The 22,089-nt window shown below is 38.4% G+C and overlaps 1 protein-coding gene across 5 annotated transcripts in view; it reads right to left on the reverse strand.

Annotated features, from left to right (window-relative positions):
• Positions 1-22,089, reverse strand: part of vps13b (vacuolar protein sorting 13 homolog B) — a 389,126-nt gene that overhangs the window by 229,523 nt on the left and 137,514 nt on the right. The window contains exon 20 of one of the 5 annotated variants that reach the window (XM_008119490.3): positions 14,899-16,100. The exons of the other annotated variants lie outside the window; for them this stretch is intronic. Within the exon in view, the coding sequence (XP_008117697.2) occupies positions 16,027-16,100 (74 nt within the window). The 3' untranslated portion in view covers positions 14,899-16,026. Of the gene's footprint in view, positions 1-14,898; positions 16,101-22,089 lie in introns of those variants that run through there. 5 annotated transcript variants of the gene reach the window in all.

Genomic DNA, 22,089 nt, shown 5'->3' on the forward strand with positions numbered 1-22,089 from the left:
AGCATTTTGGCTTCCTTGACCATGGTCTACTCTTCCAAGAGGATGGACTACTGGCAAGCGATGGGGTGCATCTCACACAAGTAGGAAAACATCTTTTTGCACACAGACTCACAAACCTCATCAGGCGCACTTTAAACTAGATCCACTGGGGGAGGGGAACAACAGCCTGGCGAACACTATATTACAGACGACCACAGGGAACCGCCGAAAGGCTAAACGGAGGGCTGCACAAACACAGCAAGGACCAAGTACAGAGAGCACAATAATCCCAAAGCAATAAGCAAGACGAACTCCAACTCCTAGCACAGCACCACACATACGATGTCATAGGCATCACTGAAACCTGGTGGGATGACTCCCATCACTGGAATTTAACCATTGAGGGCTATAACCTCTTTCACAGAAATAGAACAAAGGGGAGAGGAGGGGGAGTAGCTTTATATGTCAGAAACAGTTACGTTGCAGAAGAAATGCAAGACTGTAATCCGGGAAACCAGCTTGAAAGCATCTGGATAAGAATCAAGGGAACTGGGACTCAAAAAGATCTTGTCGTGGGTGTCTACTACAGACCTCCGAGTCAGGATGAAGGACTTGATGAAGCCTTCTGTCAACAGCTGACCAAACAGGCACAAAGAAGAGATATAGTAGTCATGGGCGATTTCAATTATCCCGATATCTGCTGGAAAACAAACTCAGCCAAGAGTACAAAGTCCAACAAATTCCTCACTTGCCTTGCAGATAATTTTATGGTCCAGAAGGTAGAAGAGGCAACAAGGGGATCAGCAACTCTTGATCTAATCTTAACAAATGTGGAAGACCTGATCAATACAGTTGAAGTGGTTGGATCCTTAGGGGCAAGTGACCATGTGCTCCTGCAGTTTGCAATACAAAGGAATGCTGAAACTAAGACAAGTCAAACACGCATTCTGGACTTTAAGAGAGCTGACTTCCAAAAAATGAAGGAATTACTGAGCGGCATTCCATGGACGCTGATATTAAAAAACAAGGGAGTTAAGGGTGGATGGGAGTTTTTCAAAAGTGAAATACTCAAGGCGCAAATGCAAACAGTGCCAACAAAGAAGAAAAATAAGACAAGTGCAAAGAAGCCAGAATGGATGTCCAAAGAACTTCTAACTGAGCTAAAGCTCAAAAGTGACATGCACAAGAAGTGGAAAAGGGGAGAAATCACCAAAGAAGAATTCAAACGTATAGCCAACACCTGTAGGGAAAAGGTTTGCAAGGCTAAAGCGCAAAATGAGCTCAGGCTTGCCAGGGACATAAAAAACAACAAAAAAGGCTTTTTTGCTTACATTGGTAGAAAAAGGAAGAAAAAGGAGGCGATAGGGCTATTGCAAGGAGAAGATGGGGTGATGGCGACAGGGGACAGGGAAAAGGCAGAACTACTTAATGCCTTCTTTGCCTCGGTCTTCTCACAAAAAGAAAGCCATCTTCAACCTCAGCAACACGGAATGGACGAAGGATTGGGGGAAATCCAACCCCAAATAGGGAAACAAGTTGTCCAGGAACACCTGGCCACTCTAAACGAATTCAAGTCCCCAGGGCCAGACCAGCTACATCCAAGAGTACTGAAGGAACTAGCGGAAGTTATTTCAGAACCACTGGCAATTATCTTCGAGAGTTCTTGGAGAACGGGAGAAGTCCCAGCAGATTGGAGGAGGGCGAATGTGGTCCCTATCTTCAAGAAGGGAAAAAAGAACGACCCAAACAATTACCGTCCGGTCAGCCTCACATCAATACCAGGCAAAATTCTGGAAAAGATCATCAAGGAAGTGGTCTGCGAACACTTAGAAACAAATGCGGTCATTGCTAATAGTCAACACGGATTTACCAAAAACAAGTCATGCCAGACTAATCTGATCTCTTTTTTCGATAGAGTTACGAGTTGGGTCGATACAGGGAATGCTGTGGATGTAGCGTACCTGGATTTCAGTAAGGCCTTCGACAAAGTCCCCCACGACCTTCTGGCAAACAAACTAGTAAAATGTGGGCTAGACAAAAGTACGGTTAGGTGGATCTGTAATTGGCTAAGCGAACGAACCCAAAGGGTGCTCACCAATGCGTCGTCTTCATCATGGAAAGAAGTGACAAGTGGAGTGCCGCAGGGCTCCGTCCTGGGCCCGGTTCTGTTCAACATCTTTATTAACGACTTAGACGAAGGGTTAGAAGGCACGATCATCAAGTTTGCAGACGACACAAAACTGGGAGGGATAGCTAACACTCCAGAAGACAGGAGCAGAATTCAAAACGATCTTGACAGACTAGAGAGATGGGCCGAAACTAACAAAATGAAGTTCAACAGGGACAAATGCAAGATACTTCACTTCGGCAGAAAAAATGGAAATCAAAGATACAGAATGGGGGACGCCTGGCTTGACAGCAGTGTGTGCGAAAAAGACCTTGGAGTCCTCGTGGACAACAAGTTAAACATGAGCCAACAATGTGATGCGGCAGCTAAAAAAGCCAATGGGATTCTGGCCTGTATCAATAGGGGTATAGCGTCTAGATCCAGGGAAGTTATACTCCCCCTCTATTCTGCCTTGGTCAGACCACACCTGGAATACTGTGTCCAATTTTGGGCACCACAGTTGAAGGGAGATGTTGACAAGCTGGAAAGCGTCCAGAGGAGGGCGACTAAAATGATTAAGGGTCTGGAGAACAAGCCCTATGAGGAGTAGCTTAAAGAGCTGGGCATGTTTAGCCTGCAGAAGAGAAGGCTGAGGGGAGACATGATAGCCATGTACAAATATGTGAAGGGAAGTCATAGGGAAGAGGGAGCAAGCTTGTTTTCTGCTGCCCTGCAGACTAGGACACGGAACAATGGCTTCAAACTACAGGAAAGGAGATTCCACCTGAACATCAGGAAGAACTTCCTCACTGTGAGAGCTGTTCGACAGTGGAACTCTCTCCCCCGGACTGTAGTGGAGGCTCCTTCCTTGGAGGCTTTTAAGCAGAGGCTGGATGGCCATCTGTCGGGGGTGCTTTGAATGCGATTTCCTGCTTCTTAGCAGGGGGTTGGACTAGATGGCCCATGTGGTCTCTTCCAACTCTACTATTATATGATTCTATGATTAAATCACTATGGGAAAGATGAGTCAATAGGTAGGTAAATCCCAATGATTTAATCAGTCTACTCTACTAAGGAATAACTGCAACATCTGGGAGTCATGTTTTTGAAGATGCAGCTTGACACTCCCTGGAATTGCTAGTGTTCATGAAGCCACCTCTTATTTCGCTTAACATATGGGAAAAGCAAGATATTTATTATTGTGTGCCAAATCTATCAGACTTTGCCAAGTGTTCTGAAGGAAAATGTCAAGAACCATAGCTCAGTAGGTTTATTATCAGGAAAGATAAGACGATAAAAATTTAAGTACAATAAAAAGAAACTAAACTAAATATTAACTGCAGGTGCAAATCAATTCAGGTTAAATCAGTAACTTTTGGTATGCAAAAGATCCTAATATTTTACCTAGGCCAAAGCATGGGAAACTTCTGACAACAATTTAAGTTTCTTAAATTAATATTTCCTTCAAAACATCTTGTTGTCTGACTAGATTACAGCAATTTTGAAGTATCAAGTTATGCAACACAATTACTAAATTTCTACCTAGACTTTAACCATATGTTCCTTACTATGTCCATATGGGGGCAGTAATGTTTAACAAAAATAGTAATTACTGTATACTATAGTTACCTGCATCATTTGTTCTGAAAACCTCCTTGTATTTTCTCAGTGAAAAAAAACACATACAGCTGTTAGTCGGAAAGTAGCAAATATAAAATCTTAAGGTTATGGCCTGCTGAATAGCCTTCTTTTAAAATGCCACTGAAGAATCATATTTAAGACCACCCAGTGTCCAACTGTGTCTCCAGAGTGTGCAAGATTTTCCTCTCAGCAGTAAATTGGCAGTTTCACATCTTCATTTCTACTTTTCAATTCCTGTTTCAGTCATGATGGTATCCTGATGTAGTTACTATGTTCCTAGGATTAACCATTGCTGTGTGTCTTTCCCACATTTATTATTATTTCTTATTTTACAAATGTCACAGCTTTCAAAACTGACCTAGATAATTATTCAAAACCAAGTGCATTTGTTTATTAAGAGGCAGTATTTTAATGTGCTCCCAATACAATGGTATTTTCCTACAAGAGATAAAGAAACAGTATTGGCAGGCTGCTGAACTCACAAGAATTACAGTGACATCTTACCCCAGTTCTGTGTTTGAATGTCCTTGAATGTGTATTATGAGTTGCCTCATATAGCTTCCCATGAAGACTGACAGTGGCATCACCAGATACAAAGGAGAAACCCAGTAAATCAAAATTACAAAAGAACTGCAGGGTAGACAGCTAATGAGCACCCGGTGCCAGAACTGTAATAAGCAAGCATCAGAAATAGTTCCTTAAACAGAAGATATACTTGAAACTCACTAATCAGGCAGTAAGTATGAAAACATTCAGCAACATACTTGTATATCCAAATGTGTGTAGACAAGCCATCCAGAAGTATAGTTCTGCTGCCTAAAATGCACTTTCAACAACAATGCATATATTTAACATGTTGACTTTAGCAAACATGGTTGCTAAACTGTCCACAACTGAGCAAAATCATTCCATTGCTCAGTTGTGGACAGACAGCTTTACCATATTATTACATTCACTTTTTATTCCAAACTCTGCTATCTTGATTAAATTTAGGATCATCCTATGAAGAACATCATCTACCAAAGTCGGAGTCACTTATGTATGAGTTGGGCTAACCTAGACCAGGGACAGGAAACTGTGCATTAGCCTTCTAAGGATGTATTCACCTTAGAGGAGACTTGCACCCATCCCCACACCTGCTACCACTGTTTGCATAAGCACACTGAATGTGTTTTGTATGTAGCATATTCCCCATAGCATCCTTTCACAAGCTGTGTATTTCAGGGAATCTTTGAATAAGATTTATCTCTTTAGCTCAAAATTTTTGATTTTTTCCCCAATCATGATCTCTCATGGTACCCTAGGGTTCCAAAAACCATGGTTGTGAAGCCCTGCCCTATAACTGTCTTTGTGTGCCGTAAATAAAATTCCATGAGAAACTGAACTGGTGCACAATAAGGACAGATGTGTTCAGATGCACTTTTGCCAGGGTTCACAGGGCCATTATGAAATTCTCACAGCAGGTTTTGCCAGTTCCTTCCTCTGAAATACAGCTCATAGCACCTGGTATTTGTTCACAGTTTCCCATCCAAGTACTAACCAGAGCTGACCCTGCTTAGTGTTGAGATCAAACAGGATCTGTTGCCTTTAGAGCACCGAGTGTTAAATAATAGTGCACAGAGACCTTAAGATCAAGAAGAAACCGTTCAATCTCCATATTTGGATTTCAAAAGTTCAATTTTATATTAGCACATATAAATGTGGGGGCTTAAGAGCTATCCCTAATTCTTCCAGTGTTCTCTTTACACAGTATTCAACTAGATGGCTCTTAGAAACCCACAAACCCAATTGCATTTTCTGGCTTGTGTTTATCAGAAACTGATATAAAAAGACATATGGCTAGTGATACAGCAAACAATATATAATTATTATGACAAGTAGTCATAGTAAGATTTTTATTTCCCCATTTCTCCATAGTTTTCACTCACCATAAACAGGCTGGCTTTTATTTACCCTAAAACAGTAGGAATTACTAAATCTTAGGATTATTGTTACATCCACATTAAAAAAACATATGAAGCAACAACCACAGCATTTAAAATATTTTCACAACCATCGTGTGCTGATGTGTTAAGAGTGGACGTGACTGAATGGGAGTTATATATCCATAATTATCTCTTTAAGGATGTCAGGAGAAAATGATCAAAATTCCAGTTTTAGGGACAAAAGAACCATTCCTTCTGTTTTCAAGGAAATCCAGAGCAATCCCCAGAGATAGATAGATAAACAGATAGATAGGCAGACGGACAGACACACACACACACACACACACATACATAAACAAACAAAAAAACAAACAATTAGTGCAAAATGTTTGGCTTACAAATGAGAAATAGATGGAAGGATATGTCACAGCCTCACATGACCAGATTACTGTAGATTTCTGGTGCAGAGAAAGAAATGGCTTATCTGTGTCAAGTTATTAGCGCAAAGAACAGGCTCTGCCCTATTCAGGACTGAAGAAGGTCAAAGTTATGGCACATATCTGGTGATTATGCTGATGGCTATCACTCCAGCTGACTACCAGAAGGAACTGTAGGGTTCACTGCAGATGGAAGTAGCTTAAGAACTGAAAAGAGATCAGTTTTCTCCATAATTTGGAACTAATAAGGAGCTTCCTCTATGGCAGATGGATTTTCTCTGGCTTCTGGAGTTAGCAATTGCAGCTGAATCCCTGCTACAGTCACAGAAAAAGAAGCTGATAATTCTTGCAACTGTAATTCTGATCCAAAAACAAACTATTAAGATTAACTTGGACCTTCAAAGTTTTCTGCTGCTGGCAGTTCCAACTTAATTTTGCAAGCTTCGATTATGATCCTGTTCACAGTTACACATAGTAAATTAAGATCAGTTTACATAATGTCTCTGTAACTGTGCTCACATGTTTGTTTGTTTTTTACTGCAAATACCTTTCCATTGAATAGTTGTGTTTATTGGGAGAAATCTAAAAGCACGAATTTATTTTATCTAATACAGCCAGCCAGGTATATCATCTTTTAATGACCAGAAGAAATGGTTGTTTTCCAAATCTATGACTGTTTACCAACTGAAAATGAGCCAGAGGAACAATGTTTGCCTTTCTTCTAGTTCACACCTGTCAAACTAGAGGCCCACAGTCCAAATCTAGCCCGCCACATAATTTTATGTGGCCCTCCAGTATTCATCATTAGACGTCATGATTAGAGCCATGGAAGTAGTGATAGAGTAACATCTAGAAGGTTGCAGTTTGTTTTGTTTAGTCAGGGTAGTGGAGTTTGAATTTAGATACAAGGCCTGTGAATAGGGTATCTGACTTTAACATGTCTTTTACTTCTTCCCAACCTCAGAACCAAAAATGCTCTTGGGCTGGAATTCCCATAATCCCCAATCTACAAAGAAAACAACTCCCAAAGTGACGGGAGTTGTCATTCAATAACATCAACTATGTAAAAAAAACTTATAGCTGGACTTCTGTATCCAGATTCCGCATCCATGAATTCAACTGTCCTTTGAAAGCAACTATAAGGCTGATGTCAATGAGTTTGACACCTTCTGGGCTTCACCCCTCTTCTCATCTCAGCCATGCCCCCCAATAATCAAGCTCTTTTTGGGAAGTGGCGTGGCTTTTCTGGACTAATGGTAGCGTCCTCAACCAAGCGGCAAAACAGCGTTTTGGCGACACCACAGCTGCAGAAAGGGGTTGAGGACCAATCGGGAAAGTTTTGTGGGGGAGAAGTTTCCAAGCTCATTAATCACTATAATAAGTACCTAGATTTGAATGGCAACTATGTTGAGAAGTGGTATTTGGGTGTGGCTTTCAACTGCATATGGTAAATGTTTTCTCCTATACTTTGTTCATTTTTAATTCCAAAACGTGATCTACTTTCTAGATAGCCCTCGTATATTTCATTTTAACTAAAGGAAATGAAAACCCTTTTAACACAACCACACAATATGGTCTGAGGTACTTTATTCAGAAATGAAGGTGTTAATGCTAATATACATTTATTATTAGAATTAAAAACATAGGGAAAGCTTCCCAAAAGGGCATTATTAGAAAGCAGCTTTTTCACTTAAAAGAGATGAGATAAACTGTATGTTCTTCAGATTAATGAAATCATTAAATATGTTGTACATCTGGTCTAAGAAAAATTCAAAATAGCTCAAAAATGTAAAAAAAAAATGTAGAGGGGGGCTTTAAGTTGCCTTTCATAGGGTTTTCCTTCTTCTGAAATATAGTATACAATGGTATTCATTAGCAGTCTCCAGTCCAAGAACTAGAACCTTGGTTTCTTCCTCTGCTGACCTATCTCATAAAACTGCTGTGTGGATAAAATGTGGAAAACCATGTATACTATCTTGAGGTCCTTGGAAAATGGATGAGATTTAGATCTAATGAATACAAAATCAGTTGCTTTATGCAACATGCAAGAGTGACTATTTGCAATCAAGAACTAAATTATCTTATTCTAATGTTTGTTCTGTTGATTTGGGATCTGTAATGCCCATTTGAATACAGAAACTTAATCTTAAATATTTTAATGAGAGCAATGGAAGAGGCTCTCTTACTCTTATTCCCTTGAGGAAGATATTTTGACGAAATGTACTGACCATAACTACAAAAGCTGGGGACATCAGCTGGGATTAGTGCATTCAGGACGTTCTGCAATCCTGGGGGCCCTCTTCTTATGAGCTGGTCATTGACCATAATAAAGTGAATTTCAACTTGAATCGTGGGGGCCACCCCTACCCCCACCCACTTCCAATGTCATCAAGTAAAGGGCAGCCTTGTTCAAAAAGTGCTACTATTTTATATATTGTAGCACACCAGCCACTCTGCTTGTGCAATGGTCTGAATAGTGCAAGTACAACAACAGTTCCCTTCTGGGATTTTGACTTTTGTGCACAATCATCAGTCGGCTTACAGCATTGTAAAATGCCAATAGGATACCAGCCACAAACCCATATGACAATAAAAGTAAAATTAATATAGTTATTCTTTTTTATAACATTCTTATTCAGATTCTCCTACTACAAAATAGGTCTAGTTTTGTAATAAGCTGTGTATATAAGCTGGCTTATACTCAGTCGGATCACTGATCCATCCAGCTTTCTGTCATCAACTTTTACTGGCAGAGGATCTCCAGGGTATCAGGCAATATTTCTTCCAAATCCTGTTTAGTGTCAGAATGTTCAAAAGGATGGGAGTACCCTTGCAGAACACATCTACAAGTGGGACATTGCAGAAGCCTCAACACATTGTTATTTGTAAAGTCCTTCCCATAAAGTAAAACATACTTATAACTATGGGTATGCATCTCTTTATATAGTAATTATACAATGTGTTTCTTCAGTTGTGGGTTCACAGGGACTGGTACTCATGCCTGGTAAACATCTTAGGTAGGAACTCAGTCTTGCTGATAAAGTAGGCTTTTCTCTGCCAATGTTTCTGATACAATTAAGTTATACTAGCCTCCAACCTGGGGGATCAAATATACATTTTTGCTGCTATAGAAGCTTCTACATTTACAGTACCAGCATAAAATGTACATTCAGCAGTATAAGCAAGTTATATATTATTAGCCATCAGCAACCAGGAGCATACATATCATGCAATTTAAGGCAATTAGTCAAGTGCTGTCAGCAAGAGATTCACTTGAATGGGTCCCAAGTTTCTCAGAAGATCAAAGATAGCCTCTGATGCATTCAGCTCTAACTAGATCCAGATTCACACTTTCGATTAGGTATTTACACTGATCTCATGACTACTGCCTTTTCAGTTCTATAAGCATAAGCATGCTTTGTTTTCTTACTAATATTTGTTTAATTAAGGTAATTAATTACAGCTTAACTGAAGTATTTTAAACAGAAGACCTCACACAGCTTTCAAAGCAGAGTCTGTAAGTTAATCCTCTTTTATTTTTTTTAAACTGGCACCAGGGATGAAGTCAATAAATTGTCAATTAATAGCATGCTTACTTTGATGACTCTTCAGTAATTTACTTTCATACCACTTCATAAATTTCTTAGTCCAACTTCTGGAATTTTGAGTACAGTACTCCTGCCATGGGAAAACTTAGTTTAAGTCTGCTCTGCTGCCAATAAACCAACAAGACTAACTGGCTGATAATCCTCCCACACTACACTGTTTAGGTATATGCAGTCAACCAGTGAAAGTTTAATTTGTTCCGCTAATGGCACAGAAAACCGCTCTGAAATATTCACTGCAAGTCTAACGTCAGCTCCCTTCTGTAGTATGGACAAAACCCTAAATCATTCTGTGCTTAGTAACATGAGCTCTTTTATCTATCTTTTGATCCAAAGCATAACATATGTAACTAGCCCTACAGATAACTTGGATTGAATTGCACCTACAAGCAAAAACAGTTAGAATCTGAAAGGTCCAATAGGAAAGAAATCAGTATCTACTCTTAATCATACCCTTTTCCTGCTCTCATATCTTTAAATGTTGATCTGTGGCCAAAAAAATAAAAATGTTAGATCCTACGTAGTAGATCTAAGTATGTTTGAATAAATGTAGATGGCAAAAGGTAGAACAGTAAATTAATAATATATTTTGCTTAGTATCACATATTTAGTATTACAGTAGAGTTTCACTTATCCAAGCCTCGCTTATCCAAGTTTCTGGATTATCCAAGCCATTTTTGTAGTCAATGTTTTCAATATATCGTGATATTTTGGTGCTAAATTCGTAAATACAGTAATTACAACATAACATTACTGCGTATTGAACTGCTTTTTCTGTCAAATTTGTTGTAAAACACAATGTTTTGGTGCTTAATTTCTAAAATCATAACCTAAATTGATGTTTAATAGGCTTTTCCTTAATCCCTCCTTATTATCCAAGATATTCGCTTATCCAAGCTTCTGCTGGCCCGTTTAGCTTGGATAAGTGAGACTCTACTGTATTACATCTGAGCAATTTTCATATATCTCATGCATATACTATGTCTGATGAATATCTACTGGCTATTTGGCTTCTTTACTAGCACAGGTAAAGTCTGTAAAAGATATAAGTTGGACTTAAGTAACAATTACATACTTCTTTCATAAGTACAAAGCTTTTAAGAACTTTTAAAACTCAAATCATATGCTGTGCTGTTCACCATATAGACAAACTGTCACTCCCTTTGTACAAAGAAAGCACTGGAGCTTGGAAAAATTGCTTTTCTGGATTTCAGCTCCTAGAATTTTTCGGCCAACTGGTTACACGATTTAGAAAACTACACTTTAAAAAAGGAATTTTTCCATTCTCTGGACAATGGCCATAATCAGAAAAAGCACAAGACTAGTTTCTAATTCAGAAAAGAAGTCACTGAATATACTTCAATTTCTCAAGAAACTTGATAATATTTCTGCCCATCTAACACTATTGTAGCTGTAAGCAGATATTACAACAGTGGGGGAGGAAACCCCTGTCAGGGGTCCATACAGCTGTGCCACCTTACTTTATATTCCATATATGTATCACTTCAGCCCTAGATGTGACCGGGCTGTTAGTAATTTCCTGGATATGATATAAGTTAATAATTTTTAACTGTTTTATAGTGCATTGTACAATTTTTATATATGTGTTTTATTGTAAGCCGCCCTGAGTCCCCTGTTGGGTGAGAAGGGTGGGATATAAATATTGTAATAAATAAAATAAATAAAATAAATAAATACTATGGCAAAAAAAATTACAGAGCCAAATTTTATATGTGCTACTTGAACAAACAGCTAGAAGAGTTCAAAGAGCATGTGGTTCAGCTCTTAGCAATAAATAATTTTTCTCTTGTACATTTTCTAGAATTTTAGGCCCAAATTTAATTTAATTATGCCAACCACTTGTATTCAGCTTTTTTGAAATGTGTAAAGAGATTAACAATCCTTCTTATGCCTGGGAAACCCATGGAGAGCAGCCTGTTCTACTCTGGGAATGCTGCTATAACCTATTACTTCCACAGCAAAAAAAGGACAATATGCAGAGTCAGTGGTGCAGCTAGGTAATTTGAGTATCTGGACTTAATGGCCTTGGGAAAGGGCTCTTTGGATGGTTACATGTATTGTTGAACTTACTTCAAAGTGTAGTAAGCCAGCCCAACTGTGTTTGTGCTCTGCTACCCTGCCACCCCAGTCGTAGAATAGAATAATACAGTTGGAAGAGACCTCATGGGCCATCCAGTCCAACCCCCTGCCAAGAAGCAGGAAATATTGATTAGAATCCTACATTTTTGTCCCAAGCTCTGGCCTGAAGACACTACTGTCCAGAATAGTGGCACAGCTGTCATGTGCAGATAGGGCACACCATACTTAGTCACTGGAGGACCGTGGCAGCAAAATATATTTCAAATCAAAATCCCTTTCCTAGAGTTAAAAACTGTTATAACAAAGGTTTAACTGACCATGTATTTTCTATTGGCTGGAATAATTTGGAGCACAGTAGTGGAAAAATTCTCCTATCATCACAGTTGGACAAGAAAATGTATATATTGATTGAGTCTCCCTTTTCTGGAAATTTGAAAGAGTCCAAAAACCAAAACTTTGTGCTGCCACTTCCACCTTTAACCATCATTTTCAGTAGCACTGTTGTAGCTTACAATCAGTCAGTAAACATTTTTAATTCAATGGTAATTTAATATGACTAGATAAAGGTACTTTGCAGTTAACTGGGCAATGAACTTGGAAACCCAGTGCTTATACTTGAGGAATCCAACCATTGAAAACTCTGATGTTAACTGACGTATTCCATGAGATGTCATGAGTTTGTATATTAAAATGCTGCTTGATTTACTGTGGGAGTTTGACGTAAATAGCTGTTGGGAGGGGAGAGAGAATGGAGTGTGGAAATGAATGGTGACTGGTAGTATGTTTAAGAATACAGTTTGGATAAGACAGTTTGTGAATGGCAATTCTAAGTTTGTGGGAGCATTGTAACCTGGTGTTTGAGAAGAATGCATATAGGGGGGATATTCAATATATTTAAAAATGCATTTATAAATGAATTGTTATACTAGAATTTTATTTTAAAAATCCACACATTAATGAAGAAATGAGAAGGAATGATTTTTTTCAACGAATACATTAACCTGATAAAAACTAGGAATGAACTGAGTCATCCATCCCCATCTAGCCCTACCACACTGTAAATGATTTGTAAAACACTTGTGAATTAAACAATTTCCTAGCAGCCATATTCAGCATGGACAATAGTGATACATGGTGAGAGTTGTAGTTCAATTCTATCTGGAAAACTGCAATTTCCACCTGTGAGCAAAGGCCTTGACATCAGATTTTTTTTCCTTTGGTTTACCCTAAAGTCCTTGACCAGTCACCATTGTTTTAAATGTTTATTATGTACTGTGCATATTTATAAAGCATTAGTCCCAGGTGTATTTTTCTTGTTCCCCTCTCATTTCTTTTACTTTTTGTATCAAATATTCCCATGGATACAGAATTGGCTTTCTTTTAAAAAAATGTAAATCATCCAGAAAATGCATAGGTATGATATTAATTTTTTCCTATTTAACCTTGCATGCACTCCCCTCCATTTTATATTTCTCCTATGCTGACTTTTGGGATTACTGAGGCAGGGAACTCTTGCAGTTAGAAAATGTCATGCCACCTGGCACAGAAAAAACCCCCAAAAAATCATCAACAAGCCTGTTCCAGTGTTTTATAAGCATGTCCAAGAGTGAGAAATTGGCATGCATCTCAAAACACAAACGCACAGAGCAGACAGAAACTGGAATAGAGCTAAACTCAGCCTGGCTTGTATTGCAATGAACCCTATAGTTGTTTGAGTCCACCACTATACTGTTCTGCAGAGTCCCAGAGATGAACTTCTTCTTGAAATAAAAAATACCTTAACTAGAGATATGAGGTTTTCATGCATGCTAAAAATATTCCCCCCACTGAGTTATAGCTACTCCCTCAACAGATGAAGATACAGAACACACATGAACAGCTGCAGTCTTTAAAATATGAATAATCTCTCTATTCTCTCAAGATTCTTGGAACAAACACTGTTGTTTCTGTCTCTAGGCATCCAAAATTTGCACTGTGCTACCCATTAAAGCTTTAAAAACGTTTTGAAATTCTGAAATCCCTTGATGCAATGTAAAAATAATATCCAACATAGAGAACTAAGACAGCACGTTGTTTTATTCAGATAGAAAAGGGAAGGAATGCTGCAGAATGGATACCAATAAGTGGAATTATCATTGTATGGCTGGCATCCAAATCCTGCTCCAGAAATAGTAAAAGTGATTAACATGTTTTTCACTTGCAATAAGTTTCTACAGTATATATTTGTATATAAGTCAATCGCAAGTTTTAGGGCCAAAAATATGGATTGTTCCTATAGATAGTTGCCTATAGATAAGTAAAGGGCAAAATATCATATTTTAATCATGAACAAAAATAGATTCCTCTAGTCACTTGCATTTACTGAGGAGCCGGCTGGGAAACTTTACATTTGTTGACTCTTTAGCACAGACACTCTTTTAATTATAAAATTCAGTCAGGTATTTAATGATAAGTTTAAGTAAATCAATTAACATTTTAAAGTACATTTAATTAAGATAACCTTTTTCATTAGAAAATTTCTAACATAACTGATGTTAATTTCTATTTCTGTTTATATCACAAAACACAAAAAAAATATCCATGTTACTCAGCAATGAAGAGAAAATAGTTTGAGAACCATGGATAATGTTTTGTGTTTTGTGATATAAACAGAAGTCATGTTACAAATTTTCTAATGAAAAAGGTTATATTATTTAAATGTGCTTTTCTTTATACTTTATTTTTACTTACGCAGTACAAGCTTTGTATTTGTGAGGGATATGTTTCCAGACTTCACGTGAATACATGAACCATGGCTAATAGGGCTGTGCTTTCGGGGTAAACCTTGCCCCATCTTGTGTCTCGGTTTTCGATGGGGCCCCCGATCTGTTTTTTGTGAGCCTCCCGAAATCGGAAGGGCAGATATCTGTTTTCGGCTTAGGGCCCCAAAAGATCCATTTTCTATAGGACCATTATGGGGGGGGGGGATTTCTCACCCAGGCTCCCTTTCCTGGTGTACGCTTTAAGGTGGCTTCTTAACTGCTGTTTTTACTCTAGAGTAAGAGGCACTTGGTTACTGTCAGACCTCTGTCAGCTGGGCACCAAGAACCATACACGGAGGCCAGTCTCTATCTAATATCTTTTTTAAGGAAATATATAAAAGCAATAAAAACAAGTGAAGAATATAGTTCAGAAGCAGACCTTTCAAATGAGGTCAAATATAGTCCAAAAATGTATTGTCCAATAAATGATATTAGAGTTCAAAGTTTTAATCCACTTAACCGAAACACACACTTTGCCAAGCAATAGTGTGGGGAAATGTCAGAGTCTTGGAAGTCCAATGAAGCTTAACAACAAGGCTGGAAATAAACTTGGTTCTTGACTAGGTCAGTGACTAGAAACAAGGCAAAACGTGAAGCGTGGAACAGGGTCCGAGACTAGGAACGAGGCAAACAGTGAATCTTAGAACAAGGTCCGTGGTTAAACAGCAAGGCAAGGCAGCGCTTGGATTCTTGATCCGGGAGGCAAGGAACTGGGGTTACGAAGTCCACACACGATCTCACTCCTGAAGCTGATCTGTTGACTCTGCAAAGAATCTCTCGCGCCAAACACCTATATTGGGTCTCGTTTTCCCGCCAACAACCTCTTTCCCTAGAGAACGAGAAGCGAAACCCAACTCTGTCCAGATGCATGACTCCTTAGAATTTCCCAAGGGAAGCAGGCCTAATCAGCCTGTTGTTTGGCAGCGATCCGTAAACTCCTCCGATTTGCTTCTCTGACTCCTCTGTCTCTAGAGTAAGATTCCTTCCTGGGAAACGGAGGGGAGTAATGCCCAAGGCCTGTTTTACTGAATTCTTGAGGGCAAACATCAACATCCGGCAGGAGAAGGGACTCCGGCTCTTGTTGAACCGGCGAAAACCCCATGTTTTCTTCTTCATCTGCCACGATAGTACTAGGAACAGGACTACAAGGCCCATGAGGCATCACAGTTGCAGGCACTGGCAAGTGTATGCTTTCCAGGCCTGCTTGCACGCCATGCCACGCCACACATGCACTCTCCTTGGAAAGAGAATACAAATGTGGTGTGCTGGCCCAGAAAGCGTATGTGCCTGCTAGTGCCTACAGCCAAGCACCTCTTACTCTAGAGTAAGAAGTGCTCGGCTGTAGTTACTGGCAGGTGTGTGCGCACTTTCTGGCCCTGTATGCCACACATGCACTCTTTCCAAGGCAAGAAAGCAACTTCTCGGAGACATTCAGCTACAGACAAAAGCAAGCTTTCTTGTCGAGCTGATTTCCATGCAGGGAGGGGGCTGCCCATTTCGAGCTCCTGAAGAAATGAAAGACACAAAAGAAATGGTAGAAACAAATTCTGCACACAACTTTAATGGCTAACAGCAAATCCTACTGAAAGGAAGGACTTTCTAGGTTAAGAATGCCATGGAGTTACACTGGAGGATTAAGAGAATGCCTGAAAATATGTAGGTCATATTATAGAGATAAAAGAAATGGACAAACATAGAAAACCATGAGTACATTTGGTCAAATATTATTATCTGGAGATGCATGAAGGAAGAAGTCAATATACTTCTGAATCAAAGACAAAGGAGCCAGATTACTATTAAAGTTGCTTTTTTTGTTCTGGTTTGCCACTTTAATTTTATTAGACAAATCTCTTTGGGACAGAGATTGTCTTCCATATCAAACCAAACAAATTGTTTGTTTATGTACATATTTTTCATGAATCATATTCTTAATACATGAATGTAGCATACAATCAATAAAAAATGCTAAAATACATTTTCACTTCACTTACATTAGCTTTCAGTTTACCAAAACTTTGTGAAATTCTAGATCTCATCCTGGTGACACACATCAAAACTGACAACTGCCCTGTTCAACTATAATTGAGGTCAAGTTACTGAAGGGCAATAAGAGACAAAGGAGAAGAATAATTACCTAATATGATCAGCTGAACCTTGAAGTTATAAAACAATCAAGTTCACAAATTTAGAATGTGACTAAGGAGTAATGAGGTTGGTCAGTAATTCAACTGAGCATGCCTCCCTGAAGATGAAACAGCAAGCAACAGTTAGTAGCCGACTACTCACTGGAACATATTCCAGCTGTTTAAAGCAAAGAAATCAGAATGCATGCACACATCTTTTTTTCCCAGGATTTCAAAGTCCACATGCTGCTCAGCTATTACAAATGAGTAATTCAAGTAGGGTCAACTATGCCTTGTATTAACCTGATAAAGATGTTTCACTTCAAATGCATCAGCATTTTTGTTAAGCATAAGCAGTGCACCCCTTTCAGAGGGCTCCATTTTCTAAACATAAGGTCTAAAATTAAGGGAAATTAATTACTGAAGTACATTTCAGTAAGATTATCCCAGACATCTAGAATACATGAAAAAACTTTTCTGTTGAGAACAGTAAAAACGTGAACTATGAACTGTCAGTATACTATTTGTCAAGTATGAGTTAAATTGCTTGCTCCCCTGGAACAAACTTGCCACATTTAAAATCTATGTATAAAAATATGAAAAAATACATAAAAATAATTTAGACTTGGGTCTCATCTTCAAGATATCTCATAATGTGTATGCAAATATTGCAAAATCTGAAAGGAAAAAACAAAATCCAAAACACTTCAGATCTCAAGGACATTCAATGTTACTAGCAAAAGTTTGGCATTAGTGAGATATAAAATTGTCACACACCCAGCAGTTATTGCCCTTTTCTCTCAATGGAAATAAGCAGGTAGCTATTATACAATTAAAGCTGGAATCCAAATTGTAGCCCTTATAATTCATACATAGCTGCTAAGATACCAGAATATGTACAAACCAGCAGTACTTCCCTAATTCAGGGATATTTATTAACAACCATAAAGAGACCACACAATCTGATAAGATCCTTTCATCCCTAACTCCATCACTAACATTACTCTTGCAAGTATAGTATATTTTCCCCTTTCAGGAATCCTCAGAGTTGGAGCAATATCAGGGCAGAGATCAGAAGTGTTTGTTTTGAATATACTGTCATTTCACTCAAGATTTCAGGACTGTTAGTTCTGAAAATTGACATGAATTAAATGTTCAGACGAAGTGTAATCTACAGATTGTGTGGAAGGTAAGACTGTAAGACTTAAAGAGCAGGAAAAATAGGAAGATATCTTTCTTTTTTACCCCTTTTTTGTTTGTTTCTTTTGTTATTCTCCACATTCACAGGCCCCTAGTGAAAGTTAAAAAATTCAAATAAAAAGGGCTATTTGTTTACCTGAAAGAATACCTCTCTAGGATTTTCCAGGTCTTCCAGCATGAATCTATTATGGTCAACCTTTGCTACAGGCTGACCACAGAATTTCACTGGGGGGGGGGGGGACCTAAAAATTCCTAAAGAGATGTTCTCTCTAGACATCCCTGGGGCTTCCAGCATGACTGGAGGAGGTTGACTACAGAGTCCTCTCACATTGGAGCACCTAAACATTCCTAGAGGTAACATTTCAAAGCAAATTCATAATTAAATCTGCAAAAGTCAAAACTGCAAATGTGAATGACTGCATATTACCTCAGAACAATGCTCAGAGGGAATAGAAACAGACACACTGTTAGATATATTTATTTATCTTAGGTAAACTGCATCCAAAGGCATGATTTTATTTGATAGATTTATTATAATCATCATCATTATTTTATTATGACACAGCAAACAAGATAGACATGCTGGATTTCATATCACAAAATCACAAGTCGAACACTTCCCAAGTGTCTAGGACTGTGTGATGTATTTTCGGATGATGTGCGCAGATCCCAGTAGGGTGGCCTTTTGCAGTTGGCAAATTGTGATTTTGTCAATGTCTATTGTTTCCAAATGCAGGCTGAGATCTTTTGGCATGGCACCCAATATGCCGATCACCACCGGGACCACCTGCACTGGTTTCTGCCAGAGTCTTTGAAGTTCAATCTTGAGATCCTGATAGAGGCTGAGTTTTTCTTGTTGTTTTTCATAATGCGACTGTCACCTGGGATGGCAACATCAATGATCAAAACCTTTTTCCTTTCCATAACTGTGATGTCTGGTGTGTTGTCTTCCAGAACTTTGTCAGTCTGGATTCGGAAGTCCCACAGTATCTTTGTGTGCTCATTCTCCAATATTTTTGCAGGTTTGTGATCCCACCGGTTCTTTACTGCTGGGTGGTGGTACTTGAGGCATAAGTTCCAATGGATCATTTGGGCCACATAGTTGTGCCTCTGTTTGTAGTCTGTCTGTGCGATTTTCTTACAGCAGCTGAGGATATGATCAATGGTTTTGTCAGCTTCCTTGCACAGTCTGCATTTTGGGTCATCAGCTGATTTTTCGATCTTGGCCTTAATTGTATTTGTTCTGATGGCTTGCTCCTGGGCTGCAAGGATCAGGCCTTCTGTCTCCTTCTTTAGTGTCCCATTCGTGAGCCATAGCCAGGTCTTCTCCTTATCAGCTTTTCCTTCAATTTTGTCAAGGAATTTTCCATGCAATGTTTTGTTGTGCTAGCTGTCAGCTCTAGTTTGTAGTGCGGTTTTCTTGTACTGATTCTTTGCTGTGTTTTGAAGAGTTTCTGATTTTTTACTTCAATCAAAGCAGGTTCTTCACTTTGCTTTACACATTCTGCCAGGGCATGTTCTTCTTCTTTGACTGTTTGTTTTACTTGTAAGAGTCCTCTGCCCCCTGATCTTCTAGGCAGATATAGCCGGTCAACATCACTGTGGGGGTGCAGTGAATGATGAATGGTCATGAGTTTTTTTCTGTCCAAATTGTCCAGTTCCGCCTGTGTCCAGTTTATGATGCCAGCAGTATATCTTATGACAGGTTTGGCCCAAGTGTTTATGGCCTTGATGGTGTTGCCTCAATTGAGCTTGCTTTTTTCTGACCCTTTGTGTGTATTCTTTGCTGACCACAGTTTTCACATGTTAATGCTTGATGTTGTTCAGCTGTAATATGCCCAGGTATTTATAGGCCTCTGGTTGGTGACACTATATTGTTTGGCCATTAGGCATATTTATGCCCTCACTTTCAGTGATTTTCCCCTCTTCAATGCCACTGTTGAACATTTGTCCAAACCAAACTCCATGCTGATATCAGTGCTAAAAATTCGGACAGTGTTAGTCAGAGACTGGATTTCAGTTTCCGTTTTCCCATACAGCTTCAAGTCATCCCTGTACATCAGATGCGAAATTTTGTGAGATTTCTTAGATGTTTGATAGCTGAGATTTGTTTTTTGTAAGATTGTTGACAGAGGGATCATGGCAATAATGAAAAGCAGAGGGGACAATGAGTCTCCCTGGAAAATTCCTCTTCTGGTGTTGACAAGTCCATAGCTTTCATTTCCAACCAACAGTTCAGTTTTCCAGTGCTCCATCATGTTTTCAATAAAGGTGCCGATGTTTTTACTAATCCCGATGGCATCCAGGCACTTGATGATCCAGCTGTGTGGGAGTGAGTCAAAGGCCTTTTGTAGTCAATCCACGTCATGTGAAGATTAGCTTTTGGGCTTTTACAGTTACATGTATTATTATTATTATTATTATTATTATTATTATTATTATTATTATTATTATTATTATTATATTTCTGTCCCGCTGTTCTCCCAATCGGTACTCAAAGCAGCGAACAAACATGCAACAAAAACATTACAGAGCATTAAAATAAGCATAATCATCACACCACAAACATATCTAGTAAGAAATTATAAAACTGGCAACGACATAATACCTTTATATGCAACTTATATAAACTGCATTAATTTATTTAATAAAATCCTAGAAAATAAGAGAATAAAGGATTGTACACATTGTTTGGGTAGACCAAGTCCACCAAGGCCTCTTATATTTTTGGCAGCCAATGTATTTGAGAGGATCAAAATCACAGCAATACTTTCTTAAAGCTAATATTGTATAGTTATTTATGTATTTATTTATTTCTATTTGTATCCTCTCCTGTGTTTCTGCATACTGAGGGGATTTTACAACTAGTAATTAAATAGTAATTTATGATGGTGGTAGCAGTACCAGTAGCAAGGTCGTGATAAAAGCAGAAATAACATTATTCAAAGATCATCACATCACACTCCCATATTATGCTCCATGGAGTCAAACGACAGAGTCCTTAGTCAAGCCAAATGAAATACGAAATAACATTCCCTTTCTGCTAGGCTTGAAGTTGTGATTACCTTCTGTTCTCTGAAGTCATTCACGTGATGGAGAACTATAGAGTATGGAAATAACTTCTTTTGCCTATAAAACCAGCCCTGTTTTCTGATCAAATTCAGACCATCTGATTTACCAACAGCCATGACTATTGGAAGAAGTTTGAACAGGCACTGTCATCTACTCCAACACAGGCTGTATTTATAACAGAAGATTACGGTAACAGATGCAACACAGGAAAGAAATTGCTTCCCACTTGGTATAGGTAGCTACATCACAGCATTTCACAGCCTTAAAGCTGTCACAAGTTTTTTTTTATATGTGAGCAGATGCAGAAGTGGTTTAGGTTTGAACAGTCTTCTCTCAAATATCCAAAGCTCCTTTACAGAGTGTAAAAGAAATCACTTACACTTGTAGAAACAATTTAAAAGGAGATTAGAGTTCTTTTCTTTAGCTAAATCTTTTTCATAGCTACAATTTTTAAAAATCTTTCTTCTAAGTCAGCATTTTTATATTTTAATTTTATAGTAATATTTGGGCCCATTCCTTCCGCTCCTTTTATTTAAAATAGAGAAAAATCTGAAGTGCTCAATTTGCTATACAGTATATCACAATTTCTGTAAGGACAGAACACTGCAACATAAACACAGAACTAAGTCCTCAGATTAAAGTCTGCATGTGGGGGGAGAGAACTTCTTCTCCACATAATGATATATAATAGCGATTATGAAGGAGAACCTAATTCGACAATATAACATATCAAAACATCTATTTTAAAATACAGTAGAGTCTCACTTATCCAAGCCTCGCTTATCCAAGTTTCTGGATTATACAAGCCATTTTTGTAGTCAATGTTTTCAATATATCGTGATATTTTGGTGCTAAATTCGTAAATACAGTAATTACAACATAACATTACTGTGTATTGAACTACTTTTTCTGTCAAATTTGTTGTATAACATGATGTTTTTTGTGCTTAATTTGTAAAATCATAACCTAATTTGATGTTTAATAGGCTTTTCCTTAATCCCTCCTTATTATCCAAGATATTCGCTTATCCAAGCTTCTGCCGGCCCGTTTAGCTTGGATAAGTGAGACTCTACTGTATATAGCAATCCAAAAAGTGCCA

Source organism: Anolis carolinensis, chromosome 4 (assembly GCF_035594765.1).
Source record: "Anolis carolinensis isolate JA03-04 chromosome 4, rAnoCar3.1.pri, whole genome shotgun sequence".
NCBI classification, from domain to species: Eukaryota; Metazoa; Chordata; class Lepidosauria; order Squamata; family Dactyloidae; genus Anolis; species Anolis carolinensis.